Source organism: Taeniopygia guttata, chromosome 1A, assembly GCF_048771995.1.
Source record: "Taeniopygia guttata chromosome 1A, bTaeGut7.mat, whole genome shotgun sequence".
Classification (NCBI taxonomy): domain Eukaryota; kingdom Metazoa; phylum Chordata; class Aves; order Passeriformes; family Estrildidae; genus Taeniopygia; species Taeniopygia guttata.
Genome location: NC_133025.1, coordinates 48,928,810 through 48,940,937, shown reverse-complemented (window position 1 = coordinate 48,940,937; position 12,128 = coordinate 48,928,810). Strand labels below are relative to the sequence as shown.

Below are 12,128 nucleotides of genomic sequence, written 5' to 3'. Positions count from 1 at the left end.
TCCTTTCCCTTGCACTTTCTCCTCTTCCTGACCTTTCTCTTTTTGTTCCTAGAGCACAGACTCAAATCAAGGATTTTGGCTTGATAATGGGATACAAGGCATCTCCAGTTGTCCTGTTTCAATTCCCTTCCTGTCTTTGTTACACTGCAGCAATTCTTAGTAGTGAATAGAGCTGTAATTTTAAAGAGCCCTTTGGAAATTTAGTCCTTAGCTAATTTTTATTAACTTCCTTTTCTTACTGCCCTGTAGACACTGACACAGCACTGTGTTTTCACAGCATTTACTATGGTGTCTAATTCAGTGATCAGAAATAATTCCTTCCAGTGAGTATGTAGGGAGCCAGGATGTAGCAGTCCAGGGGAGTGGGTGGGCTGAATCATTTCTTTCTCTCCTGAATTTGGATGGCACAGCAGTTGCAAGGACTAAATTAGATTCCTGAATTGATGATCCTAGCATAGGCCCACAGTGACCACATGCATTCAGACCAGAAACTGTTTAGTGTTTCAAAAAACCTATTAGGTCCTTAATTTTTCCATGCCTTCTCTTCCCACCTTCCTGCTCCTTCTCCAGCCCTGATGGCAACTGGAGCCATCCCTAAAAATTTCTCAAGTGCTGAGCAATTGTTTGCTTGCATTTGTATATTGGGATTTCACTGCTGTTCTCTTCAGACTTGGAAATACAGAAACACTTTCTGTACAGATGAAATAGGCTTTGGGATAGGCTGACAGTGCCATTTGCTTTCAGGTGGGAAACCTTGGACTCCTTTTCATGCTCCTGTTTTTCATCTACGCTGCTTTAGGAGTGGAGCTCTTTGGAAAATTGGGTAAGTCTCAAGCAGACCATGCTTCAATGTGAGCTACAGACATGCTGGTTGGGGTTTCTCAAAATCAGAACTCTTCAATATAGGGACTGAGTTATTTGATGCACTTTATTCTCCCTTATGCATAATTGATGTAAGAGGAATTTCCCTCTAAACTGTTGTCCTAACAGCCTAACAAAATAAGAGCAGCCTCCATTTTCTCTTACATTCTTCAACATTTGCTTTTCCTGCACTCTTTCCCTGACGTTGCCTTCAAGATTGCAAGAAAAAGTTTGTGAAATTTTATTTACATCTCTTGCCATGGAATATTGATCGAGAAGAAAGGCAGCACAACATGCTGGGAGGATCCCCCTGAACAGCAGTTACACTGCCTGATATCCTGGGGCTGGGCCATCAGAGATTTTTCCATATTGATGGCCAACAGCCAACTGTTGGGCAGGGTGATGATACCATTCATTACCCGAGGTCTTCAGGTTGTGAGTTCCTGTTGTTGGTCTCAGGGCTGGTAGTGTGTCCTCCCCTGAGTGTTGTGCTCTGTGCTCCCCTTGTTTTTCAGTGTGCAATGATGAGAACCCCTGTGAGGGCATGAGCCGCCACGCCACCTTCGAGAACTTTGGGATGGCCTTCCTCACACTTTTCCAGGTGTCCACGGGTGATAACTGGAATGGGATAATGAAGGTAACTGGGACCTGGAGGCAAGGATCTCCTACTTTTGGGGAAAGAGAAATTCCAATGTGTGGTCTATTCAGCAGAGCTTGGGCTAGCAAAGGGAAGGGAAACAGAACACAGAAGCTGGGTTGCTAGATAGGGTCCCTGCTCTCCCCACTATGGTGACTCGCACCTTGAGCTCTTCTAGTCCTAGAGACATCTGATTGAGAAAAGTGCCAGTTTTCCTTGGGAGGAACAAGAAGATCATTTAGGCTGAGGGAATATCCAGTGTAGTCAGGACTGCACAGGACATGTTGTTGGATGGACATGGCACTCATCTGCAAAGCTACCAGGAAAACAGAAAATAAATACTTCCTTCAGAGAACATGGAGACAGGAAAGTTCTTTCATCACAGATGATGCTTTTGAGAATAGATGGGAGAAGATAGTATCAGCCTGCTCATTTTTGGTCTCGTTCACATGTGTGGGGCTACGGTGGCAACAACATGTACTGATCTGAAAGTTTGCTTCATATGCCCTTGGATGGTTTTGCTCTGAGGCAAATAGAATATGAGCAGAGAGTGTCCCAGATTCTTTGGGGAATTATGCCAAAAGGTATGGGGTGATGGAGGTGTCTGCCTTGTTCTTTCCATTAGCATCAGTGTTTTTTGACAGAGAGAATAGCCAAGCTTCCGTTCTTACTTTAGTCTTTCCTTCCTTCCATCGTTCCCTCTCAATCCCAACTTCCCCTCAAGGATACCTTGCGTGACTGCAGCCACGATGACCGGAGCTGTCTCAGCAACCTGCAGTTCATCTCCCCACTGTACTTTGTCAGCTTTGTGCTCACAGCCCAGTTTGTCCTCATCAATGTGGTGGTAGCTGTGCTCATGAAACATCTCGACGACAGCAACAAGGAGGCCCAGGAGGATGCAGAGATGGATGCTGAGCTTGAAATGGAAATTACACACGGGCTGTGCTCCCACAAGTCAGGCTCTCCAAATTCAGGACAGGGAAAAGGAGCAGGAACAGGAGGAGGTGGTGGTAGAACTGAACCTGAAGGACATCTGTGCATGAGATGTTACTCTCCAGCCCAGGTGAGTACACCTTTGAACTTACTAACCAGACTGCAGCAAGGAGCTGTGGGCATTCGCTGGGCAGCTCAGATGATTGAGGGCTTAGCAGTAGCAGAGTCTTCCACCTCAGGGTGAAAGGTTTGCTTTCAGCAGTAGACTTCTGAGTTGATAGGATTGTGTAGGGACAAGGCTGTGACAGCAGTGTGTCCTGTTCATTGTCATCGTGGTGTAGGAACCTGAGGGCCAGCAAAGGAGGGATGGAGCAGATCAGCTAAAGGTGTGACAGGAGCAAATTTGAGAGGGGAGCTCAGGAGAAGAGTGCAGGAGAAATGGCAGATGAAGAGTGAGTGACTCCAGCAGAGCTGGAAGGGAGACGTGAGCACTGAAAGTGAGTGAAGACTGTCCCTCCTTATTTTATTTTTTTTTTTTCATTGAACTCTGGCACCTTTACACACCCCATGGAGCAAATGTTTCCCCCAGTGACCCTGTGCAAGTACCTGCAGAACAAGATGCCGCTCCAGATGAGTCAGGGTGGAGAACCCAGCCCCAAATTCACATGAAACTTGAAAGCAAAAAACTCGACATTCTTAAAATGATCTCTCCCATCCTCCCCCCTTTCTTGTCCCCTAGGAGAACTTATGGCTGGACAGTGTCTCTTTAATTATTAAGGACTCCTTCGACGGGGAGTTAATGATCATCGATAACCTATCGGGCTCCGTCTTCCATCATTACTCCTCGCCGGCCATGTGCGAGAAGTGTAACCATGACAAGCAAGAGGTAACCTGCGTACGAGGATGTGTGAGGGATTCTTCCCCCCAGACCTGCACACCCACACCCACATGCCCGCAGGTCGTCCCATGTGTGCTCCTCGCTGTAGATTGTGTAGACAGTAGAGCTTGTTGACCTGTGTTTGTTATCTGTTGTGAAGTGCTGGTACTGCCTCTAGTACAGGCCTGCCCTCCTCAGCCACACGTGGATGTTTGAGGTGGTGGAAAAGTGAGACGTGACAGGACACACAGGAGAGACTGAATGACCTGAAGAGAAATGACTACAAAGGCATCCTTTGGCAGCTCTTGTTGTGTTCAATTCTGCAAGAAAAGTCTAGGCTCAGGCTCATGATGGACAGAGGACTCTAAGGATTTCACACCAATGAGACCACTCAGGAGCAATTCAGTGGGAGATTTAAGCTTGTGTTTTGTCCTCATTTTAAGCATGTGCTTGCTTATTCCCCATTGAGGTTAATCAATTAAGCACATGTTTAAATGTTTTGTTGAATAGAGTCACGTCTGTGAGCAAGGATTGGTTTGTGGTGAAAACCAGTTAATTCGTTTGAGCAAAAACTAAATAAAAGTGAGCCCACTGAGAAAGTTTGTTAGCTGACAAATGGGTTGTTGCTAAGAGCAGGACCAAATGGCTTAGACTTGAGCTGCTGAAGTTGGTAGATGCTTTGGAAAACTCCTTCTTAAACAATTAGTCTTTTCAGGTTGTGAAACTTGAGGAGAAAAATAGTCTGGGAAGGGTTACGTGAGTAGCAGAACTAATTTAGTTCTGAAATAATTTCATTGTATGTAGGTGCTCTGATTTTGTGTGGTCAGACTTGTAGCAGTAGTGTGGCTCTTCTGAGAGTAAATTGGTACATCAGTGGCAAACTTCACCCTCTCCTTCCCCATAACTGACTTGATCTGTTGTTACAGCTTATAAAGAAACAAGGTAACTAGGGAAACAGCTCTTATTGGCAGATCATTCTATTCATGTTTGAAGAAAGCAATATTTTGTTTGGTCTCAGATGCCTAGGTCTGAAGCTCTGATATTTTTCCAGCTTCTCAGCTGTCTGCTTTTTCCCATTGCATCATTTTGAAACTACCAAAATTAAAACATGGCTGTAGTTTATTCTTATTGAGACACTTCACAAATGAATTCTGCATTAATGCAACCAAATAATGAGTTTTCAATTAACTGCAATTTCCATTGCTTTACTTTAGTCTGTATGTTCAGCAGTCGGTGCTCAGCTTTCTCAGCAAATGAGATCTAAGGCCAGAAAAATTGCCCCAAGTCAAGTAATTTGGAACTAGTTTGCTACATTTGAAACCCTCACAGATAGTTTTCAGTACCCATCTATGAATTAAGACAACAACCCATTTTCTTACCTTTCCAGCAAAGAAACTAGATTAGCAAAATCTTCACATGCAACCCATAGCTAGAGCAAAGAATTTGATGCAATTATCACAACTAAAAAATTATTCTTAGCTCGTACTTTCTAATGGATGTTATAGAGCCATAAATTACTTTCAAAAATGGTATTTAAATACATCTAAAATGTGGAATTGAAAAGAACTTATCTATGCAAGAATGGGTTTAGTAATAAAATGCAGATGTTTTATTTTGGATTATATGAGTCAAAGAGATACCTTAGGATTTTAAGCCAGGACTGACCATGACTTTCTCTTCATATTTCAAAGTAGAGAAAAAAAAAGGAGGAAATTTAAATAGTAAATCACTATATGGAGTCAGCATAACATCAGCAATGCCCAGAGCCATTAAATAATAGTGTACTCTGGTACATCAATGTACCCAAATGAGCATTGTTCACAGACTGAATTGTAAAGTCCCAGAAGCAATTGCCAGCAGGTTACATAGGCAAAACTATTTATCTAGTGCTCTTAAGTGTGTGTGTGTTAGAAAAAAATCAGTATGCTTGCTGTCCACCCGATCAGCCTTAAACCATCCTGCTGACAAACATCACATATTAGGCAGAAATGTCCACTCCAATTTCACTGGTAGTTTAATTCACCAAGATGATGAGCACAGCGAATGGACACAACATTTAAATGTATGCTAAAAGTCTTCAATGTGTGCTAAGCTTTTTGTGGCTTAGCAGAAGCGCTCAATGCCTTTCCCAATTATGCTCCTGATACATTCTTTTCAAAGCAATTATTTGTACAATTAAGGATTTTTGTGATCATGGGTCTCTTCTTAAAGATATATCTGCAAGTAGTTGTTTTCTAAAGAATATGTGTGTATTGTTCAGTATCTCAGGCTGATGCTCCTGGCAGGTTTCATGGATTGGGATCTAGTCAACAGTCCCTTCTTCCTCACTGTAATTTAAAATATCTTTTTGTTCCTCATCTTTAGTCAGCAGATTTTAAAATATTCTACCATAAGGGGAGCAAAAAGATCAAAACCACCTTTTTTCATTATGCTAAGCTCTTCTCTTGTCATTTCTATCCTTTCACTCTTGGGATGGTTGACAGACTTCTGTATATGGATGACTGACGTGTGTTTAGCCATGGTAGGAGTTTCTCAGTGGGCACCAGTGAAATGTGTTTTCACACCTGCAGTTTATTTAGTCAGGACTTTGTTGATTGTGGGTTTTATGTAGATCTCAGGGTGGTCAGAATTTTCAAGCAAGTGGTTCCATGACAAACAGACTATTCTGGCTTTTGCTGAAATCCTTTTTTATGGATGGCAAAGGTAGTCACAGATGTTAGTACATGTCATGCTCACATCTCTACAAACACTTGGGAGAGTAAAAGATGAGTACACACATTAAGTGGGACTGAATGAAGACTGTGCTTCTCTACAGGAGTTGTTGCTGGCTGGTGGTTGTGTAGCATCCCGGGCATAAGTTCATTGTGGGCTCTCTGTGCGTTCATGCTCTGAGGAGCAGTTGTTGGTTTTGGGCTTTCCCCGTGGTTGAACAGCACCATGTTCCTGTGACAGAATAATACCTAAAAAAAGGATGCCATTTGTGCACTTTATTTAAATCCAGCTCCAGTTTTCCATTCTGTTTGTTTAAAGTGCATTATCCCTCAGATGGAGACCTCTTCCATTCTCTGGCATTGGCAGAAGCCACTAGACTTCCAGCTCAAAAGTCATTTCTCCAAATGTTTCAGCTGCTGTCATGGTGCAAGAGCTGTACCTGCCTCTTGCAAACACAAACACATGGCCAGAAGCTGTCCAACTGAGACAACCCAGAATGCAGCTCTCAAGAGTTAGCTGCTGGTGGTGCAAACTTCTGGCACTCTAGAGACCAGTGATGGAAATCCAAGCACAGGAGGGACAGAGTAACTTCTTAGGCTAGTAGAAAAAGATGCTTTTCAGGCATTGTGAGAAAGAGTTGTCAGGCAGAGGGGAGGAGGAGAAAGGATGGAAGAGGGGCACATGTGATATGAAACAGACCAAAAGATGAAGCAAGGTCAGGCAGAGCTGAAGCACAAGAATGAGAGGGATGCAGTGGTCAGACTTGCTTTCAGAAAGTAGGAGAGCTCAAGTGTGGGTGTGTGGGAGGGGGCTGAGTTTAGAGATGGAGAACAGAATGGAAGACGGCGTTAGGCAAGATCTTGGGTAGGTTAGAGGAGAGGGGAAAGGCAAGATGCAGGAAAGCTGAAGAGAAACAGGGTTTCAGTAATGAAGGTAAGAGAATATGAAAAGCATGACACTGGCATGGATTGCAAAAGGCATGACTTTCCCTGGAATGAAAGCAGCTTCATGTTTAAGCAGGGCTGTCTGTGGTGCCTTCAGAAAGAGGGGTCCACTCCTCATCCTCAGCAGAGCTGGCTGCCCTGTCACCAGCATGAGGGACCCCTCTGCCTGCCTGGCTTTACTTGCAGGGCCTTGGGCCAGCTGTACTGCTGTGACAGATACAGGACTCGTTCCTCCAATTCTGGACTAGAGGAGCATGGAGTGATAGCAGCCTGCTTGCAGATCGTATATTCAACCTTTCTTGAAAAGTGAATTCTCCTGCCCAGCCCAGTTCTGGGTTAGGCAGGTTCTGATATATCCAAGGAATATAACCTAAAATTGATTTTGGGTCTACAGGCTCTCACTTATCCACCATCAACAGTGTGACTTCTTGAAATGTGGATTCCAGGCATGACCTGTGACAGCTCTTTTCCCTTCCTGCAGGTCCAGCTGGCTGAAATGGAAGCATTATCTCTCAACTCAGACAAGTCCTCTTCCATCCTTCTAGGAGATGAGTCAGACAATCGAAATGCTGCTCAGCTGAATCCTAAGGAGATCAAGGTTAGCCTCAGACAGCCATGGGCATTTTACACCATGTGCTGTACTTATGCCCCTGCTCATTTCAGGTGTTCTGTATTCATCCAGGTGTCCCTGCTGAGGAATGTAATTCTAGCCATTTTTCAAGAGCTTCTCTATAGAGACATACTGTGGAGTAGGATCTGAGAACAAAATAATAGATGTATTTGAAAGTTCTCTTCACTACTGTTAGTAACTTCCTCTGAATTAGTCAAAAAGGCAAATTTGGCTGTAAAATTGAGCATCTCTCATCTAGCTTGAAGTTATTATCAGAATCTGTTGTTCTTGAGGCTTTGAAAAGTCTGCTCTATTATCTTCCATTAAATTTCACAAGGCTTTGTCCTCACTTATTTTTTCCAGCAGGATGGCCAGGAGAACCCTGACTCCACTGGGGTAGACTATCTGGGGGAATGCCTGCTTCCAGCATCCAGTGAGGATGGCTCTACGAACCCAGACAGTTACCTGTGTGAAATGGAGAATACACCTTTCGACTCCGTTCAGTCTTGGTTAAAGCATGAAAGTAACAAAGGTGAGCAGGGCTCTAATTCTCCAGGTCTGCTGCAACTGTGGCTTGGTTTAGCTCTGTTTTTCTCCTGCTTTCCCTCTGGCAGGGGGAGAGTTAATGTGACTTGTGGTTACACTAACCAAGAATTAGCTTTCAGTTTGCTAATTTGCTTCAAGAATGAGGGGAGGAGGCAGTTCTTTCATTTTTGTTGCTGGTTTTTATATCTTCCCTCAGACATGACTCTGTGCAGTATTGTGAAAGTCCTGATCCCCATTTGCAGCAGTGCACCCATGCACGGTCAGAAAAGAGTGGGGACAGATTCTCTGATGTGGCAGCTGGATGAACTGTGCTCACTCAGCACAGAAAAACCTCGCTGCCCCCTGAGACCAAGTAAAGGTTCAGGAAACATGTAACACATGTCTGCTCTTGGTGGAAGGGCTCCAGTTCTACTCTAGAGCATGTCCTGGTCTCCTGTGGTCCCTAACTTTCCCAAACCACCACTACACTTTATCTGCCTTCATCCCTTGCCTTGCAGGATCTGGGATAAATATCCTCTGGCAGTGATACATACTTGAATCAAGTATAACTCAGCATTTCTCTGTGAGAGCAACAGCAGAGCTGGCCTGTTACTTTATGGCTTTGAGCTCTGTTAGGTCTTCCAGGTCTGGTGCAGGTTATTGTGCAAAAAGTGGGATCTTTAGTCTGAACACCAGACTGAGGCATCTTGGCCAGGAGCGCATGTTCCTGAATATCCTTTGTTTGCTGGACCTGAGACTTTGCTTAGTGTAACAGCAGCAAAATAAAATCAAAGGACCCTTCAACTTTTTTTTTCCTTGTATTTCTGTTCTCTTCCCCTTTCTTTTGATGCTCTGTCAGTCCCTCCCAGACCTTTCTCTCCAGGTGCATCTTCCCCTCTGTTACCTGTACCTACAGAATTTTTCCACCCAGCCATCTCTGCTACCCAAACAGACCCTGAGGAAGTCTCATGTCCACACAACCTTCCTAAGATCTCTCTGCAAGGCTCATGGGCATCACTGAGATCTCCAGGTGTGAACTGCTCACTTCTCCATCAGGTGAGGAACCTCACTTCTGTCTGCTAGGAAAACTCAATTTTCACGTGCCACCCAAACAGAGGGGGCTGAATGAGGAGGAGAGCAGAGAAAGGAGAGAGACAGCTGTGGTCACGGGCTGGGTAGCCTGGATAACCTGTAGGAGGAGCACAGTGGAGTGCAGAATGCAGAAGGGTAGGGGAGGAGAGAGGGTAGTATAACAAAGTGGTGTTGGATAGCTCTCACCCCATGAAGCCATTTGTTCTTCTGCTTTGGATCAACAAATAGTTTGACAGCTGCAGTGTCAAACTATAGTTTGACAAATAGTTTGACAGGCCCCACATGAAGACGAAATCACATCACTCCATAGCTCCCCCCGGGTCCTGGCACTGGGTGTGCTGCAGACACCTGCGTGCACAGCAGCCATGGTGTGGGCCAGGGAGGTGACAGCTGCACAGCCTCTTCGGATCTGCTTAACACTGTGACTCCAAATCATGCACCTTCTTGATTGGAACAGGCCTCTTCCCGACTGCAATCTCCACATCCCTTAGTGCCCATCCACACACTGTGTCCCTAAGCTCACTGTTTTGCACTGCCCACTTAACTCTCACATCCCAGAAAGGTGCCAGCTGTTTCTGAAAAGGCAGCTATTTCTCACTAACAAAAGACACAGAGATGAAAGCCCAGTAGAGATCCCTGCTATTGTTCTTGGAAGATACTCCGTGAACAGGGGCACTCTGTTCCAGACAAACTAAAAAAATAAAATGACATGTTATTCACCTATAAATGACAGACACTGTTGGCACAATACCAATGTGTATAAATTCACCAAGGATAAATTTAGCCTTGGTCTGAGACTGAGTTGTTGCAGTGTTGAAACTTCTCATTTAAATTAAGACACAAAAGAGGTAGAGCCCTGGAGCTGGCACACCACTGAGACAAAAGTACTGAACTGTTGTAAAAATTAGTAAACTTCTGATTATTTGACACAGAATGTGTTGAATATCTGTGGAAACTGCTTCAGGAGACTGCTCCCTGTCCTACATGCTGTCATTCCCAGTGCAGTGTCCCAGTGACGATCGCAGACCAATTTCCTAGAAACAACTAAAATGCAGCTTAACCAGATGAGCCCCGATACAAGGAAATTAAGGCTGTTTCCTCTTCCTGCTGGAAGGGCACCCCACCTTTGTACCCTAAATGAAAGGGTAGGTGCTGCTCATGCTGGTCAAAAGAACCATGGGGCCTCTTTTCTCTCACCAGATATTGCTGATTTTTTAGAATCAGCAATAGGAGGTCTGTACAGAAGTCCTTTGATTCCTGTGCAGCTGATAGATGTGTCCACAATCTGTGTGGCAGGTTTATAGGGAAGCCAGGCATGGGGATCCACAGGGAATCTCTGCTCTGCTGCCTCCTGGACCATCAGTGCTCAGGGAGAGCATAGTGGTGGGTGCTGCAGGGCTCACAGACACAGCATCCCTTCCCTTTGGTGGAGCACTTCACGCGGGAGGGGCAGATTCGTCCCGAAGCAGAATTTAATTAGCTCAAAATATCGAAATCTTTCCTCCTCCTCCTTGCCCAGAAGGAAATCCCCATGGCAGGCTGCATGGCTAGTTCTTTGTAGCATTGGTTGGTTTATAGCTCCCTTCCGTTACAAAGAACAGTGTGAGAGGAAGGGAGTTTCCCCCCTTTCTGTAATGGTGGCTTATTTTCACATCCCAAAGTCACCCCAAAACCAATAAGGTAAAGTCTCTTGCCCACTGCCCATCTCCCTGCTGAGAACTGTTTTCGTGCTCCCGCTCCCCAGTCCCCCGAGAGCGACACGTCGCTGGACAGCCGGAGCAGCAGCTCGGCCGGCAGCCTGCAGACCACGCTGGAGGAGAACAGCCTCAACCTCAGCGACTCTCCGCAGTGCGCCCTGGACCTGCCGGTGGCTCTGTGCCCCGTGCCGGCGGCGGGCAGCCAGAGACCCCTGGCAGCCCCCCTGTCCCCCGCCTCCCGCCGCCGGAGCCTTCGGGGCCGGGGGCTCTTCAACCTGCGGAGCCTGTGCCGCCACCAGCGCAGCCACAGCAGCGGCGGCAGCACCAGCCCCGGCTGCACCCACCACGACTCCATGGACCCTTCGGATGAGGAGGGGGCGGGCAGCAGCCTGCGCGGCGGTGGCAACAACAGCGAGCCCTCGGAGACGCTCAGCAGCCTCTCGCTGACCTCGCTCTTCTCGCCGCCCCCGCCGGGGCTGACCGTGGTGAAGAAGTGCAGCAGCACCAGCAGCCTCCACGCCAGCCCCTCGCCCCGCCGCCCCGCCGCTCACCACGCCAAGCCCTTCTACACCGTTGACCCTCGGGGCTTCCTCTCGATGCCCTCCTGGGTGACGGACTTCTGCAAGGACACCCCCTCGCCCAGGGAAGGAGAGGAGCCGGATGGCCCCGGCAGACTGGGGACAGGGGACCGCAGCTCCCCGCTCCCTTCCAAGCTGGAGCTGGGAGATGGAGTCAGCAAGAGGAACAGATGAGGGTCCCTGCGGTGCAGGGAGGGAGCATTAGGCCACTGGCGTGGGGAGCATGTTTCACTAGCTTCTCCTTGGCAGCAATTCCAAAGGATTTGCAAGAAAAAGAAAACAGGCAAACAAAAATTTATAAATATATATATATATACATAAATATATATATATATATATACATATATATAAAAAATAAATATTCTGGTACCGTACCTCAGAGGTGTGGGAGAGTGCAAGCAATACGGCAACAGTCCTGCCTGAGGGCAAGACCTGGACCATCACCCCAGAGACTACAGTGACAAGAAAAGGCCATGGGGCTGGCAGGGACAGGACCCTCCAGCCAGGTGACTGCTACATGGCAGCTGTTTAGTTATATACATATACATATATAGAGAGATCGATTTATTTATTTTTTTTACTGAGAGATTATGAATTTCAGAAAGTGCTAAGGAGGAACAAGAGAAATGGGGGGCTTAAAGGAGCTGCTACACCAAACCATG

The 12,128-nt window shown here is 46.2% G+C and overlaps 1 protein-coding gene across 6 annotated transcripts in view; it reads left to right on the top strand.

The window, feature by feature from the left end:
* Positions 1–11,840, top strand: part of CACNA1I (calcium voltage-gated channel subunit alpha1 I) — a 161,730-nt gene extending 149,890 nt beyond the window's left edge. For 3 of the 6 annotated variants that reach the window (XM_030262967.4, XM_030262966.4, XM_030262965.4), the window contains 8 exons: positions 745–823; positions 1,377–1,498; positions 2,223–2,561; positions 3,171–3,317; positions 7,446–7,562; positions 7,938–8,106; positions 8,959–9,155; positions 10,936–11,840. In XM_030262967.4, the coding sequence (XP_030118827.4) occupies positions 745–823; positions 1,377–1,498; positions 2,223–2,561; positions 3,171–3,317; positions 7,446–7,562; positions 7,938–8,106; positions 8,959–9,155; positions 10,936–11,640 (1,875 nt within the window). In that variant the 3' untranslated portion in view covers positions 11,641–11,840. The remainder of the gene's footprint in view (positions 1–744; positions 824–1,376; positions 1,499–2,222; positions 2,562–3,170; positions 3,318–7,445; positions 7,563–7,937; positions 8,107–8,958; positions 9,156–10,935) is intronic. The other 3 variants (XM_030262968.4, XM_030262969.4, XM_072923389.1) reach the window with 3 other exon arrangements.
* The last annotated feature ends 288 nt before the right edge of the window (positions 11,841–12,128 follow it).